General features: G+C 43.4%; 1 protein-coding gene across 6 annotated transcripts in view; it reads right to left on the bottom strand.

Moving 5' to 3' along the window:
• The window catches only part of GLIS3 (GLIS family zinc finger 3), a 417,907-nt gene that overhangs the window by 123,222 nt on the left and 276,828 nt on the right, over positions 1–17,857 (bottom strand). For all 6 annotated transcript variants that reach the window (XM_056522352.1, XM_056522361.1, XM_056522346.1 and 3 more), the window contains one exon: positions 14,485–14,595. In XM_056522352.1, the coding sequence (XP_056378327.1) occupies positions 14,485–14,595 (111 nt within the window). The remainder of the gene's footprint in view (positions 1–14,484; positions 14,596–17,857) is intronic.

The following is a 17,857-nucleotide window of genomic DNA, read 5'->3' as shown; positions in this document are numbered from 1 at the left end:
CACTTTCAGATGTGGTAAGCCACATCATAAACATTTTCTGGCTAAACAAAAAAAAATATATATAGAAAAACCTACTGCATCTTTAAGACACCCAACAAAATGTAGCTTTCTTGTAAATGACTACACTAAACCACTGAACAGAGGAAGACTATTCCTGTAATGTGCCTAAATGAAAGAAAAACATTGAGGTTTAGAGACATAGTCAGAGCGGCACAATATTTCATTATTCCTGTTTCCCAGATGAAAGGAAAGATGGGTTTTACAATTATTCATAACAGTTGTAACTTTCTTTACCTGTTACTGTGGTTTTTTTCCCCCATTTCATTCTATTACTATTATATTAAAGAAAGACCTGAAGCTGCAATACACTCTCAATCCATGAATAATCTCTTTTAAAATGGTATTCTCCATTTCATTAGGTTTTAGGAACTTCGTATTCTCACTTCGGTTAAGAAAGGTTTACAACAAATTGTGAGATTACATTCCTTAAAGACTTCAGGCCACTACTAATCCTTTGGTGACAGCGCCATTTTCAATAAGGAATGAATAACTGTAGAACATCCCAGGGCCTGATTTATATTACATTTTGAGATACGGAAGTAAAAGGATTAAAGATGGGATTAAATCAGTCTTCACAGTAAACTTTTTTTTAAGGAGAATTGTTTTTGGGGGTAACTATGGGCACTGCTAAGCAATGCTCAGCCTGTGGCTGCATAATACTGTTTTAAGCTAGCTTGACATGAGAGAAGTGATAATGTCCATCTGACATTGAGACAGTTACTTTATGAGCTAACCCTAGATGGGACGATACACATTAGATGATCTGAGCCTGATCATGGCTAAACAATGGAATTTTATGTTAAGTTGCATTTTTTTGTAATTATCAATGTTGCTTTCCCTAACCCACTATCAGACGTCCCATGTCTGTCCACATCAAAAAGTAACCTAAAGGAGAAATAATCTTAAAGAGTTATTTCCTTTGAGTCACCAGAATAAGGAACACTAACCCCTGAATAAATAAAGGGCACCACACATGTGCGGCTAGCGCTTTATTCATTCTTTATGGGGCTTTCAAACATTGCTCAGAGATCAGTTCTCATTTGGGGGATATTTTTCCTCCATTCTGTTGATCAGTATGGCTCCATTTGGTCGGACCTCCATCTACCATCCTGCTGATAGGGTATAACTTTGCAAGTTAGGAATACCCCTTTTAAGTAAACATTAAGTATAACTGTTCACTTAAAAGTATATAGAAGTGCTGTGGGGGCCAGATAACGCTATATGTCTGCCCCCCAGCGTATCTATATACATATGCCCCTGCAGCACTATGTGTGAAAATGCGTTGCTGATAGAATACTTTTCACATATAGCACTGCGGTGGCATATTATGACAAATGCACTATGGGGGGCACATTATAAATATGCTGCGGGGGGGGGTATATATTTATAAATGCGCCGGCGGGGGTGATATCTTTATTAATGCGCTGGGGGGCTAGATATATAGGCTATATGTCTGCCCCCCCCCTGCAGCACTATATATCTTGCCCCCTACAACGCTTTTAATATACATATGGCCCCCACTGCCACTCACAATGTTCATCCCTGAATGGCTCCTCGGTACCGGCCATTCAGGGCTCCCGGTGGGGGGGTTTAAAAATTAAAGTAAAAATACACTGTACATCGAAGAGGAGCAGATCATGCTGCTCGCTCCCCTGCTTTATAACTTCTATTGGCTTTGGGTCTCAGAAGGGAGATTAATCCCTCAGCCCCTTTACTACTACCCCAGACTCTGTTCCATGAGGGGGTAGTAGTACAAGCACTAATGTAGCCTCCCCAGTCGCCTGCAGACTCCTGCAGCCAGGAACTACTACTCCCATCATGGAAACAAGTCTGTTCCATGATGGAAGTAGTAGTAGTCCTAGCTGCAGGAGTCTGTAGGTGGCTGACTTTTCATACTAACGGATGAAAAACTGATGCAAAAGGATGTCACAGAATGTCACCTGTTTGCATCAGTTTGCATCCATTAGTAGTATGGACCGTTTAGGAGGCAGTGACGGGAGAAAAGCGGGACGGAAGTAAACGGCCTTGTGAACGTAGCCTAATGGATGAATCATCTATAGTGTGAAAGAAGGCTAATAAAAATGTAGTGTGTGTGTGTTTTTCACTTTTTTTAATTTTTTTTTTTAATTTTTAGGTTGTACTTCAACTCCCAGAATGGAACACACTGTTCCATGATGGGAGTAGTAGTACATGTACTAATTGACAAGACGCCCATGTCACTTCTGACACCCGTTGCGATCTTTCTGTATAATGTATATATGCGGCCGGCCACTCTTCTATGGTCCCCTGCACTGCCGTATATATACACCTAATTATATTTCCAGCAGAGAGCTGTGATTGGCCAAATGGTTCCAGCCAATCACAATTCTCTGTGGGAAATATGAATAGGTGTATATATAGGTCAGTGTAAGGGACCATAGAAGAGCGGCCGGCTGCATCTACACATTATACAGGAGGATCACAGCAGGTTTCAGGACTGACACTCGCTGCAATCTGTCTATTAATGCAGGTACTACAGCTCCCAGCATGGAGCAGAGTGTGCTCCATGTTGGGAGCAGTAGTACCTGCAGTTAAGGACAGATCACAGCGGGTGTCACTCCTGACACCCTCTGCGATCATCCTTTCATCCCTGAGATGTGGAGCAGCTTTCCTCTGCGCTCGCATCTCTGCTCTGTACTCCGGCCAGCCACTCACCATTCATATTTTCCTCTGCCACCATCCGGCCAATCCCCACTCTGGGCGGAAAATATGAATGAGTGATGTGAATTTCTATTCACATCACTGGCCAGTCCCGAGTATAGTGCAGAGATGCGTGTGTTGTATAGAGCTGTTCCGCATCTCTGCTATATTATGGATGAATGCATCGGGTGTCAGGAGTGACACCAGGGACGATATGTCTATTAGTACAGGAACTACTACTCCCATCATGGAACAGTGTGTTCCATGCTGGGAGTAGTAGTACTACCTAAAAAATAAAGAAAAAAAACCTGAAAAACACACACACTACATTTTTATTATTGTCGTCTACATTTTTAGGTCCCTGTCCGCCCACATAAATTGATCCCTGTTTAAAATTTAACACATTTTTTTTTTTTGTCTTTTGATTTTCGTTCTAAATCATAATTTTTTTTATTTTCACTTTACTTTTTTAACCCCATTTTTAATATTGAGCGCTGGATTTTCTGGTCCCTGCCCTCCCGAAAATTGAAAGACAAAAATAAAAATTTTAATGTTAATTTTTAAACAGGGATCAATTTATGTGGGTAGGCAGGGACCTAAAAATGTAGCCGACAATAATAAATATGTAGAAATAAATGCTTAACATTTTTTTTTATTAGTAATGTATTTTAATATTGTGTTTAATAAAGTGTGTATGTATGTGTGTTTCACTTTTTTTCTCCCTATTTTTGACATTTTAAGGTAGTACTACTACTTCCAGCATGGAACAGACTGTTCCATGATGGAAGCTGTAGTACCTGTACTAATAGGCAGATCACAGCAGGTATCATTCCTTACATCCGATGCGATCATCCTATCTATTTCAGAGATTGAGCGGCTTTCTCCTGCGCTCGCATCTCTGCACTATACTCTGGCCGGCCAGTGATGTGAATCAAATTCACATCACTTATTTATATTTCCCGCAGAGAGCTGTGATTGGCCAGATGGTTCCAACCACGCACAGCTCTCTGCGGGAAATATGAATAATAGGTATATATACGGCATATACTCATACTATAGTGGGACCAGAGAAGAGTGGCCAGCCGCCCGCATCTATACGTTATACAGGACGATTGAATCGGGTGTCAGAAGTGACACCCGCTGCGATCTGTCTATTAATGCAGGTACTACAGCTCCCAGCATGGAGCAGAGTTTGCTCCATGTTGGGAGCAGTAGTACCTGCAGTTAAGGACAGATTACAGCAGGTATCACTCCTGACACCCACTGCGATCATCCTATCTAGATTTAAGAAAGCTGCCCACATCTATACATTATACAGGACGATCGCAGCGGGTATCAGGAGTGACACCCCGGGCGATCTGTCTATTAGCACATTTACTACTACTCCCATCATGGAACAGTCTGTTCCATGGTGGGAGAAGTAGTACTGCCTAAAAAATGTAAAAAAAAAATTAGAAAAAAAAGTGAAACACACACACTTTATTAAACACATTATTAAAATACATTACTAATAAAAATTCGCCGAGAATTTATTTGGATCGAATCAATATTTATTTTATTTTATTTAGCGAATCGTCCGAATCGAATTTTTCAAAAATTTGCTCATCTCTAGTACCTCTGTTGAAAATCCGCTCACCCCACATGCGCCCAGCTGTAGCATGGACCAGTGTAGACATGTAATGTAGAAAACAGAGGAAAATGCCCAGCACAGTTCTTCAGATTAAAAGCTTCTCTTTAAGGTAAACCCGACATATACAGAACGTGAAGTTACAAGTGATGTGTTTTGGTCGAAATAGCTAACATTAGTCATACCGTTTTACCTCTGTTGTGCCGTTAAAGGCCTACATAAGGCAAGCTAGTGATATATGCAGACACGTTGGGGCTCTCCCTTGTCACTACCTGGTATTTGGGGAAGGGGGGTGTAAACACTAGTCTATTGCATTTTTCTGCCCATTAGCTCCCATTCATTTTAGTTATCAGAAAGTACACACACCCTACTTGCATTGTTTACACAGACAATACAGTAAGGGACTGTGTAGGCTAGTAAACAATCTAAAAAAAAATAAACAGTTGCAAGTTTTCTGAGGTCCAGAACTTGCAAGTTTTGTGACTATTTTAGCTGGATGCCACATTTTCAAAAACCTGTGTCAATGAAACTGGGCTGCAACACCACACACAACCTGGGGACAGATGTGGAGCTGTTTTTGGAAGAAATTAGCTGTGTGTTTCTAAAGAGGACCCATGGTCAGAATGAGAAAAAATCTTTTTATATTATTTTGTAGTCTTGGATACGCTGATTTCAACACTTATATTGTTGGTTTGCCTTTCTGGTACCCATTATTTTACAGGGATTTCACGATTTGGTTGACTACATATACTTTTCCCTTCATAGTCAGATAGTTTGAAACTTTATTTTAAAAAGGATGTGATAAATGAGCCTGAATGGCACCCCCTGAGACATATATTTCACATACCCTGAGACTGGTTTATGTTAACTCAGCCTCAGATTCAAAACCCCCTTTAAATTGGACCCTAAGCCTCATATTTACAACCCCCTGAGCCTAATGTTATGCCCCACAGCCTCATATTCACATTCCCAGAACCTGATTCACACCCCCTTAACCTAATTGTACCCCCCCCCCCCCCGAGTCTGATTGTCACGATGCCGGCTGGCAGGAGGTGGATCCTCTGTGCCAGAGAGGGATTGGCGTGGACCGTGCTAGTGGACCGGTTCTAAGTCACTACTGGTTTTCACCAGAGCCCGTCGCAAAGCGGGATGGTCTTGCTGCGGCGGTAGTGACCAGGTCGTATCCACTAGCAACGGCTCAACCTCTCTGACTGCTGAAGATAGGCGCGGTACAAGGGAGTAGACAGAAGCAAGGTCGGACGTAGCAGAAGGTCGGGGCAGGCAGCAAGGATCGTAGTCAGGGGCAACGGCAGGAGGTCTGGAACACAGGCTAGGAACACACAAGGAAACGCTTTCACTGGCACAATGGCAACAAGATCCGGCGAGGGAGTGCACAGGTGAACACACTAATTAGAACCACTGCGCCAATCAGCGGCGCAGTGGCCCTTTAAATCGCAGAGACCCGGCGCGCGCGCGCCCTAGGGAGCGGGGCCGCGCGCGCCGGGACAGGACCGACGGAGAGCGAGTCAGGTACGGGAGCCGGGGTGCGCATCGCGAGCGGGCGCCACCCGCATCGCGAATCGCATCCCGGCTGGAGGCGGTATCGCAGCGCACCGGGTCAGTGGATCTGACCGGAGCGCTGCAGTAGCGAGAGTGTAGCGAGCGCTCCGGGGAGGAGCGGGGACCCGGAGCGCTCGGCGTAACAGTACTCCCCCCCTTGGGTCTCCCCCTCTTCTTAGAGCCTGAGAACCTGAGGAGCAGACTTTTGTCTAGGATATTGTCCTCAGGTTCCCAGGATCTCTCTTCAGGACCACAACCCTCCCAATCGACTAAAAAAAAAGTTTTCCCTCTGACCTTCTTGGAGGCCAGTATCTCCTTTACGGAGAAGATGTCCGAGGAGCCGGAAACAGGAGTGGGAGAAACAAGTTTGGGAGAGAAACGGTTGATGATGAGTGGTTTAAGAAGAGAAACGTGAAAGGCATTAGGAATACGAAGAGAAGGAGGAAGAAGAAGTTTGTAAGAGACAGGATTAATCTGGCACAAAATTTTGAAAGGACCAAGATAGCGTGGTCCCAATTTGTAGCTAGGGACACGGAAGCGGACATATTTAGCGGAGAGCCATACCTTGTCTCCAGGAGAAAAAATGGGGGGAGCTCTTCTTTTTTTATCAGCAAACTTCTTCATGCGTGATGAAGCCTGTAAGAGAGAATTTTGGGTCTCTTTCCATATGGTGGAAAGATCACGAGATATTTCATCCACAGCGGGCAAACCAGAGGGCAAGGGAGTAGGGAGGGGGGGAAGAGGGTGACGGCCGTACACCACGAAAAATGGGGATTTGGAGGAAGATTCAGAGACTCTGAAGTTATACGAGAATTCGGCCCATGGTAGAAGATCTGCCCAGTCATCCTGGCGGGAGGAAACAAAATGCCGTAAATAATCACCCAAGACCTGGTTAATTCTTTCTACTTGCCCATTGGATTGAGGATGATATGCAGAAGAAAAGTTTAATTTAATCTTGAGTTGTTTACAGAGAGCCCTCCAGAATTTTGACACGAATTGGACGCCTCTATCCGAGACGATCTGCGTGGGCAACCCGTGAAGACGAAAAATGTGTACAAAAAATTGTTTTGCCAACTGAGGCGCTGAAGGAAGACCAGGAAGAGGGATGAAATGTGCCATTTTGGAGAATCGATCAACGACCACCCAAACAACAGTGTTGCCACGGGATGGGGGTAAGTCTGTAATAAAGTCCATACCAATCAGAGACCAAGGCTGTTCGGGGACAGGCAGAGGATGAAGAAGACCAGCGGGCTTCTGGCGAGGAGTCTTATCCCGGGCACAGACAGTGCAGGCTCGCACAAAATCCACGACATCCGTCTCCAGAGTCGGCCACCAATAGAAACGAGAGATGAGTTGCACGGATTTCTTGATGCCCGCATGACCTGCGAGATGGGAGGAGTGACCCCATTTGAGGATTCCGAGGCGTTGGCGTGGAGAGACGAAGGTCTTCCCTGGAGGAGTTTGCCTGATGGAGGCTGGAGAAGTGGAGATCAGGCAGTCAGGAGGAATGATGTGTTGCGGAGAGAGCTCTACTTCCGAGGCATCCGAGGAACGAGAGAGAGCATCGGCCCTAATGTTCTTATCGGCAGGCCGAAAGTGAATTTCAAAATTAAATCGGGCAAAGAACAGAGACCACCTGGCCTGGCGAGGATTCAGCCGTTGGGCAGACTGGAGATAGGAGAGGTTCTTGTGATCGGTGTAAATAATAACTGGAAATCTTGATCCCTCCAGCAGATGCCTCCATTCCTCAAGTGCTAATTTAATGGCTAGAAGCTCTCGATCCCCGATGGAGTAGTTCCTCTCCGCCGGAGAGAAGGTCCTAGAAAAAAAACCACAAGTAACAGCATGCCCGGAAGAATTTTTTTGTAGAAGGACCGCTCCAGCTCCTACTGAGGAGGCATCAACCTCCAATAGGAAGGGTTTAGATGGGTCAGGTCTGGAGAGCACGGGAGCCGAAGAAAAGGCAGACTTGAGCTGTTTAAAGGCGTCTTCCGCTTGAGGAGGCCATGACTTAGGATTGGCATTCTTTTTGGTTAAAGCCACGATAGGAGCCACAATGGTGGAAAAATGTGGAATAAATTGTCTGTAATAATTGGCGAACCCCAAAAAACGTTGGATAGCACGGAGTCCGGAGGGGCGTGGCCAATCTAAGACGGCAGAGAGTTTGTCTGGATCCATTTGTAGTCCCTGGCCAGAGACCAAGTATCCTAGGAAAGGAAGAGATTGGCATTCAAACAGACATTTCTCCATTTTGGCATAAAGTTGATTGTCACGAAGTCTCTGAAGAACCATACGGACATGCTGGCGGTGTTCTTCTAGATTGGCAGAAAAAATCAGGATATCGTCCAGATATACAACAACACAGGAGTATAAGAGATCACGAAAAATTTCATTAACAAAGTCTTGGAAGACGGCAGGGGCGTTGCACAGGCCAAAGGGCATGACCAGATACTCAAAGTGTCCATCTCTAGTGTTAAATGCCGTTTTCCATTCATCCCCCTCTCTGATGCGGATGAGATTATAAGCACCTCTTAAGTCCAGTTTGGTAAAGATGTGGGCACCTTGGAGGCGATCAAAGAGTTCAGAGATGAGAGGTAGGGGGTAGCGGTTCTTTACCGTGATTTTATTAAGACCGCGGTAGTCAATGCAAGGACGTAGGGAGCCATCTTTTTTGGACACAAAGAAAAATCCGGCTCCGGCAGGAGAGGAGGATTTGCGGATAAAGCCCTTTTTTAAATTTTCCTGGATGTACTCAGACATAGCAAGAGTCTCTGGGGCAGAGAGAGGATAAATTCTGCCCCGGGGTGGAGTAGTGCCCGGGAGGAGGTCAATAGGACAGTCATAAGGCCTGTGAGGAGGTAGAGTCTCAGCTTGTTTTTTGCAAAAAACATCCGCAAAGTCCATATAGGCCTTAGGGAGACCGGTTACAGGGGGAACCACAGAGTCACGGCAAGGAGTACTGGGAACCGGTTTAAGGCAGTACTTGAAACAAGAGGGGCCCCAACTCTTGATCTCCCCAGTGGACCAATCCAGGGTTGGGGAATGGTGTTGAAGCCAGGGTAGTCCAAGGAGAATTTCGGAAGTGATGAGGTCCGATGCACATTAGGAGGGGCTCCGTGCGGAAACGTATGGTACAGTCCAATCTTTCATTGTTAACACAATTGATGTAGAGGGGTCTGGCGAGACTGGTCACCGGGATGTTGAACCTGTTGACGAGAGAGGCCAAAATAAAATTTCCTGCAGATCCGGAATCCAAGAAGGCCATAGTAGAGAAGGAGAAGGTAGAGGCAGATATCCGCACAGGCACAGTAAGACGTGGAGAAGCAGAGTTGACATCAAGGACTGTCTCACCTTTGTGCGGAGGCAGCGTACGTCTTTCCAGGCGGGGAGGACGGATAGGACAATCCTTCAGGAAGTGTTCGGTACCGGCACAGTACAGGCAGAGATTCTCCATGCGGCGTCGTGTCCTCTCTTGAGGTGTCAGGCGAGACCGGTCGACCTGCATAGCCTCCACGGCGGGAGGCACAGGAACGGATTGCAGGGGACCAGAGGAGAGAGGAGCCGGGGAGAAAAAACGCCTCGTGCGAACAAAGTCCATATCCTGGCGGAGCTCCTGACGCCTTTCGGAAAAACGCATGTCAATGCGAGTGGCTAGATGAATGAGTTCATGTAGGTTAGCAGGGATTTCTCGTGCGGCCAGAACATCTTTAATGTTGCTGGATAGGCCTTTTTTAAAGGTCGCGCAGAGGGCCTCATTATTCCAGGATAGTTCTGAAGCAAGAGTACGGAATTGTACGGCGTACTCGCCAACGGAAGAATTACCCTGGACCAGGTTCAACAGGGCAGTCTCAGCAGAAGAGGCTCGGGCAGGTTCCTCAAAGACACTTCGAATTTCCGAGAAGAAGGAGTGTACAGAGGCAGTGACGGGGTCATTGCGGTCCCAGAGCGGTGTGGCCCATGACAGAGCTTTTCCAGACAGAAGGCTGACTACGAAAGCCACCTTAGACCTTTCAGTAGGAAACTGGTCCGACATCATCTCCAAGTGCAGGGAACATTGGGAAAGAAAGCCACGGCAAAATTTAGAGTCCCCATCAAATTTATCCGGCAAGGATAGTCGTAGGCCTGAAGCGGCCACTCGCTGCGGAGGAGGTGCAGGAGCTGGCGGAGGAGATGATTGCTGAAGCTGTGGTAGTAGCTGCTGTAGCATCACGGTCAGTTGAGACAGCTGGTGGCCTTGTTGCGCTATCTGTTGTGACTGCTGGGCGACCACCGTGGTGAGGTCGGCGACAACTGGCAGAGGAACTTCAGCGGGATCCATGGCCGGATCTACTGTCACGATGCCGGCTGGCAGGAGGTGGATCCTCTGTGCCAGAGAGGGATTGGCGTGGACCGTGCTAGTGGACCGGTTCTAAGTCACTACTGGTTTTCACCAGAGCCCGCCGCAAAGCGGGATGGTCTTGCTGCGGCGGTAGTGACCAGGTCGTATCCACTAGCAACGGCTCAACCTCTCTGACTGCTGAAGATAGGCGCGGTACAAGGGAGTAGACAGAAGCAAGGTCGGACGTAGCAGAAGGTCGGGGCAGGCAGCAAGGATTGTAGTCAGGGGCAACGGCAGGAGGTCTGGAACACAGGCTAGGAACACACAAGGAAATGCTTTCACTGGCACAATGGCAACAAGATCCGGCGAGGGAGTGCACAGGTGAACACACTAATTAGAACCACTGCGCCAATCAGCGGCGCAGTGGCCCTTTAAATCGCAGAGACCCGGCGCGCGCGCGCCCTAGGGAGCGGGGCCGCGCGCGCCGGGACAGGACCGACGGAGAGCGAGTCAGGTACGGGAGCCGGGGTGCGCATCGTGAGCGGGCGCCACCCGCATCGCGAATCGCATCCCGGCTGGAGGCGGTATCGCAGCGCACCGGGTCAGTGGATCTGACCGGAGCGCTGCAGTAGCGAGAGTGTAGCGAGCGCTCCGGGGAGGAGCGGGGACCCGGAGCGCTCGGAGTAACACTGATTCGTGCCTCTTAAACAGCAAATTCACACCAGGCTGAACCTGATTTATGCCCACAGGTCCCCTTTAAGTAATGACAATAAGGTTTTTTTTCACTCTGTGTTACCAGAACATGTGTTGTATGAGCTGTGTATGACATATGTATCCATGAACTCGCGTTACCCAATGAATGCCAAAGGATTGCCACTTGTGTCGGATGATTTGTGTTAGTTTTACATTTACAGTATTTGCGGTATGGAATAGTGCAGGCTGCTTCACTGCATAAAACAGTATACTGTCCCTTAAAAATGTACATCCCAGTGTATATGTTTTTTTAAAACATGAGAACCTATATATGATAGGTGACACTGAGTGGCATCTGTCATGGGTATACGTCAGAGAATTTCCCCCAGGTATACCTTCAACAGACACTGCCAAATACTGTTTGAGAAGAGTCAAGAACATGCCAACCTTACCCGGAATGTGTTCCCCTGAAGTTCTAACAATGCCCCTGCTTACAGATGTCTATATACATTCACAGCATGTAATGTGGCGACCTAGAACGTGTTCTCATCCTGTCCTTCAGTGTTGCCGTTACATAGTTTATGTTACTTAAACTCTCAGAAACACTGTAACCTGACCAGGAAATGGATGTATTTATATTTTTGTAATGCTTTTCAATCTTAAGTAGTTATTTCTTTACTCTGCTGTACTTTGCAAAACAAATGTCGTTGACTGTTTTGGGATCTTTTAGAAAAGATTATATGCAGGACTTATTAAGTGAGTCCATGACTAACAGGCTGTGACAGCCAAAGGGTTCAATCCTTTCAACACAACAGTCCCCCACGGGTGCAGCTATTTATTTCTCTGTTCCTTTATCACCTTGGAATTTTTATGGTTATTTTTTTTAAGAATTCACATTTTGTTGTGTAAAACCCTTTTGTGACCTTATGCCAATTTTCAAATTTAATTAAAGCCATACATAATCTTCATTCTATCCTAAAAGGTTTAATGTTTCTTACTTTTTTTTATTATTATTGCCTGGAAATATTTCAAATTCCAAAGCTTGATGTGAGCTAACAACCAGGTATAAGTCAGTTAAATACGATTAAATAGAACAGCACTGCTTGCTATTAGATACCAGTCTTATTTTACCATAGTAATACAGTAAGTTGAGTTACATAACAGTCAACCCTTGAAAAAATGTGAATGTGCTTAGTAATTGTCTGAACTAGAGATGAGCGAACTTACAGTAAATTCGATTCGTCACGAACTTCTCGGCTCAGCAGTTGTCCTGCACAAATGAGTTCAGCTTTCAGGTGCTCCGGTGGGCTGGAAAAGGTGGATACAGTCCAAGGAGAATCTTTCCTAGGACTGTATACACCTTTTCCAGCCCACCGGAGCACCTGAAAGCTGAACTTATTTATGCAGGATAAGTCATCAACTGCCGAGCCGAGAAGTTCGTGACAAATCAAATTTACTGTAAGTTCGCTCATCTCTAGTCTGAACACTCTTAATATGTATGTACAATAAGATGGAAGTACTCCATAAGGACTCATGCACGCACAGTGCTATGGCAGCGCATAGCCCTCTCTAGGGCAGTATAACTATATAGATGTGGCATCCGATGAAGTATGTAGAGACTTTATTTCTATGAGATTTGTCAAGAATTTGCAAATTAAAAACTTAGTTACACCTCCATATGAAACTGAAGGAATGCAAAGATACAGGAGACGTTCAAGAAAAGTCTAGCTTTACTGAATGCATGAATGTTCAGGAAACCACATATCCAACAAACAACCAAAGAAGTTTCTGATGCCGATATATTTCAGGTCTATATGGCCATTAGTCTTGACAATGTTCCATGTAGGCTTAAAATATGTTGAATTTACTTCAATGGAAGCTAAAATCTCCATTGGTTATCAGGGGTACAGTCGAGGCCACATCCACCTAAAAGTGGTCAATTTTACAGTTTTATATTAAACTGCTGTATTATGGTCATGTGCCTATGGCCTTAGTTATTGATGCCATAAGGCATACTAAAGCTAACTAGTATTTCTTCAAATAAAGTAAAAACACAGACTTAGAAATGAGAGGATATTCATCATTTTACTACCTTTCACAAAAAACATTCATTGATTGCTGATTTTCCCTCCCAAGGATCTTTAAAGTGTACCTATCAGATCCCACAAAAAAAGTATGTTACTCAGTACCTAATCCTGACCATATACATGTAATTTTTATGCCTCTATCACCTATATCTATATATATAAAACTATACATATATGTGTGTATGTATGTATGTGTGTATGTTCTAGCATCACGTCCAAACAGCTAAAGATATTAACATGAAACTTGGCACACATGTTACTTATATGTCAACAACAAACATAGGATAGGTGATTTAACCCTTACCCACCCCCCATTTGCCAGGGCCGGGGTTTATGTTTAAAGTCCCATACAAGTCTATAGGAAATATATGTTACTGCATAACTTCCAAACGGCTGGAGATATTTCGATAATACTTGGTCACATGTTACTATCCACTTAAAATATAGGATAGTAAATTTTACCCTTAACTACCCCCATTTGTGAGGGTAGGGGTTTTTCCATGCAAATCAATGGAAAAAGTATGTTCCCACATAACTTTCGTACGGCTGGAGATATTTCAATACCTGGTACACATATTACAGGTCGGGATGGGAGGTCGGGATGGGAGGTCGGGATAGGAGGTCGAGATAGGAGGTCGAGATAGGAGGTCGAGATAGGAGATCGAGATAGGAGGACGGGATAGGAGGACGGGATAGGAGGTCAAGATAGGAGGTCGAGATAGGAGGTCGAGATAGGAGGTCAAGATAGGAGGTCAAGATAGGAGGTCGGGATAGGAAGTCGGGATAGGAGGTCGGAATAGGAGGTCGGGATAGGAGGTCGGGATAGGAGGTCAGGATAGGAGGTTGGGATAGGAGGTCGGGATATGACAACAATATATGAGGACGGGATATGAAGTCAAAAGCTTCCTCCTTTGTTTATTTTCCTCCCCAACAAGGATTAAGAAGGAAAAACCGGGCAACGCCGGGTATTCAGCTAGTTTATTATAAAAATACCTCTTTGTTAGCTCACAGTGTTAGAAATCCTCTCTGGGAAGGGGGCGTGTCCCTCTTATGTGGTGGTGGGAGGTGATTGGTGTGTCTGCTCATGCAGCCTTGTCCATAAGTCATCACTTGTCCATGACTCATGGACAAGCTAATGCAGGACTGATTAGTGGCCCTGATTATGGGAACCCCTAGAGGAGGGATTTTCCGGAGCCATTTTATTTATTAAATATTCTAAATATTTTAAACAACCATATTACAAAAGGTCTTCATTTTCATCTATATCAACATATAATACGTTTTTGGATCTGATAGTGTTCATTTAACCTCTTCCTGGTTTACCTTGTCAAAGTTCTTCAACCTCTTACATTTTTTCAATCTTCGCCTTCTATAGATTTTATTTTTATTTTTTATTGCAGGGTAGTATGAAGCTAAAACACTTGCTGGCCACATAGGAGACACATTTTGGTCAGCCTTACCTTTTTTCTGGCCTGCTGATCTTTGGAAGAATGAGCTTTTACGTGCTTTCGTAATGAGCTTGGGTCTGTGTAACGCTTACTGCATCCAGGAATTTGACATGCATAGGGTTTCTAGACAAAAAAAAGCATAAGGAAATATAATCCCATTACTTTACTGGTTACTGCTCTTGCACATTTGTTATCAATGAACATTCCCAAAGGTACTTACAGGATAGCAATCATTTGCTCAAGGAGGGATTAGCAAAAGCAGATACAGCAGATTAGTGGAGCTGTCTAACAGCAGTCACTAGCCAGAAAACATTGGTTAGAGAAGAATCCTGCTAATAGAGACAGAAAAAGTAAGGAAGAAGATTAAGATTTCAAGCAGCAAAGAAAGTACTAAGGAAAATAGGTCATAATATTGTTACATAAATCACTTTCGTGAACATACATGATACAGGCTGTCATATCAACTAAATACTGAGTGATTCAATTAACTTTTACTTAAGGATCCAGCATCTCCTGTGTGTATTACGTAATTGAATGTAGCCGTTTAACCATTTCACTCATGGTTGTAGTCATGGAGATACGTCAACATAAGTAAGAAACTTAGTAACTAGTGTACTAGTGAATTTTTTACGCACATCATTTCCATATTATTGGAGGCTAAACCCAACTAGTACTAATTTGCTGTTGACAAGAACAGTTTGATAAAAATAGTGTGTGTTGTGTTCATTGAAAATGGTCTTGAGGGAACGGGACTGGTTGTCTTTACAAGTGTCAGTATAACTGTCAAAATATATATCAAGATAAGTATAGCGTATATTTACTGGATTTTGTTTAAACACACAGTACAATCTCCAACAAGAGAAGTTGAGATGTTGAACATTGGGCATTTGAAGGAATGTTTATGTCTTGAAGATCGGTGCTTGTTTAGGGTCTATTCACACGTACAGTATTCTCCGTAGATTTGATGCGCAGATTTGATGCACAGGATTTCAAGCTGTGTTCCGTCATTCAGTTTATATTGAAATCTGCAGCAGAAAATCCTGCGCATCAAATCTGCACAGAATACTGTATGTGTGAATAGACCATTAAGGAGTCTATTACAAGGCTCAAGAAATGTGTGAGGAGGGTCACATGAATAATTGCCTGATTGCCCTAGCAGCCCTTGGCTGTAGTCAATTGTTGGCCACATTGTCGGCCTCTTACATGGGGAGATGTGCGGCCAATAAGCAATAATTTTTTGACAGATCAAAACCACCCGATCAACTAATGAATGAGCGTTTACCCATCTGTCAGCTGATTGTTGCCTTATCACACAGTGCAATGTCATCCTGTTCAGCCAATAATCACCTTGTGTAATGGGGAGTGAAGGATTAGAAAATAGTCCATCTTCTTTGTAGTATTTTCAATAGATTGTTATATTAGTATCTTAACTATGTGCAAGTTTTGAAAGCTATAAAGTTTCTTCTTATTTTCTTATTGGGATATTTTAATAGGTAAGAATAATTTTTTCTAATATATTTACATTTTCAAATATATATATATATATATATATATATATATATATATATTAATAGTACAAAGTGCTGAGTGATCACTGAGATGTTGCAGATTGAGAGGATGTGGAAAAGATATTGAGGAATGTCTTTGCAGAGTAACCTGTGGACCGCCTGGACTTTAACAATCTATTGGTGACCCGCAAGGTGGTAAACATGGCATAGACATGAGCAATATGTTAGCTGAATGTTATTCTTACAGCAACAAATGATCAGGCATATTAAAAATTCAATATACCTGATCCCACATTGACAATATGACATTCATATTCAAATTTTGACCAATCCCACTATAATTATTGGGTCAGGTCAGAGGGTAGATTCACGCATCACACAGTTGTAGCAAAATTTCAGTTGCAACTACGTAAAGCACTATGCTTTTAACTCTCAGCTGAAAAATCTCTGTGGATACTAGACAAGCTACGGATTATCAAATTCACAGCATGCTCTATTGTTTTTTGCTGTCATATCACCGATTTCTACCACAGATTTCCTTCATTGAAATTCAGTTGAGAAAAAAAACTAAAAACTAAAAAACTAAATCCATGTGGTTTTCAATTTAGATTTTTAGTGCAGATTTTTTGTGTATTTCAGCTAACAGAATTTTTTTTAAAGGGGTACTCCAGTGAAAAACATTTTTTTTTTCAAATCAACTGATGCCAGAAAGTTAAACATATTTGTATAACACTTCTATTAAACAATCTTAATCCTTCCAGTACTTATCAGCTGCTGTTATGATTCACAGGAAGTTCTTTTCTTTTTGAATTTCTTTTCTGTCTGTCCAAAGTGCTCTCTGCTGACACCTCTGTCCGTGTCAGGAACTGTACAGAGCAGAAGAGGTTTGCTATGGGGATTTGCTCCTACTCTGGATAGTTATTGACATGGACAGAGGTGTCAGCGGAGAGCACTGTGTCAGACAGAAAGGAAATTCACAAAGAAAAGAACTTCCTCTGTAGTATACAGCAGCTCATAAGTACTGGAAGGGTTAAATAGAAGTAATTTACAAATCTGTTTAACTTTCTGGAGGCAGTTGATATGCAAAAAATTGTTTCCCACCAGAGTACCCCTTTAAACTTTCAATGTGGGAAAACATAATTGAGTAAAGAGATGCATAACCTATGTTTTTGCGAGTGTACTGCTTGGTTGTCAATGATGTCTTTATCACACTTAAAGGGGTACTCCGGTGAAAAACTTTTTTTTTTTTTAATCAACTGGTGCCAGAAATGTAAACAGATTTGTAAATTACTTCTATTAAAAAATCTTTATTCTTCCTGTACTTATTAGCTGCTGAATACTACAGTGGAAATTCTTTTCTTTTTGGAGCACAGAGCTCTCTGCTGACATCATGAGCCCAGTGCTCTCTGCTGACATCTCTGTCCATTTTAGGAACTGTCCAAAGTAAAAAGAAATCCCCATAGCAAACATATGCTGTTGTGGGCAGTTCCTAAAATGGACAGAGATGTCAGCAGAGAGCCCTGTGGTCATGATGTCAGCAGACAGCTCTGTGTTTCAAAAAGAAAAGAATTTCCGCTGTAGTATTCAGCAGCTAATAAGTACAGGAAGGATTAAGATTTTTTTTTAATAGAAGTCATTTACAAATCTGTTTAACTTTCTGGCACCAGTTGATTTTAAAAAAAAATTTTCACCGGAGTACCTCTTTAATTGACAAGATATTTACACTGCAAAGGACCTTTATAAACATCACAATAAATACCTGGAACTGTAATGTAGTGTATCTGTCACAATGTACTATCATTTTGTTCAGAGGAACACAGTGGGATCACAATTAAATCCCTGCCTGATCTAGTCTACAGTAGTGTCAAGACTTCCAG

The sequence above is a fragment of the Hyla sarda genome, chromosome 1 (genome assembly GCF_029499605.1).
Source record: "Hyla sarda isolate aHylSar1 chromosome 1, aHylSar1.hap1, whole genome shotgun sequence".
Taxonomy (NCBI): domain Eukaryota; kingdom Metazoa; phylum Chordata; class Amphibia; order Anura; family Hylidae; genus Hyla; species Hyla sarda.
Note: the sequence above shows the minus strand (reverse complement) of the source record. Positions and strands in the feature narration are given on the sequence as shown.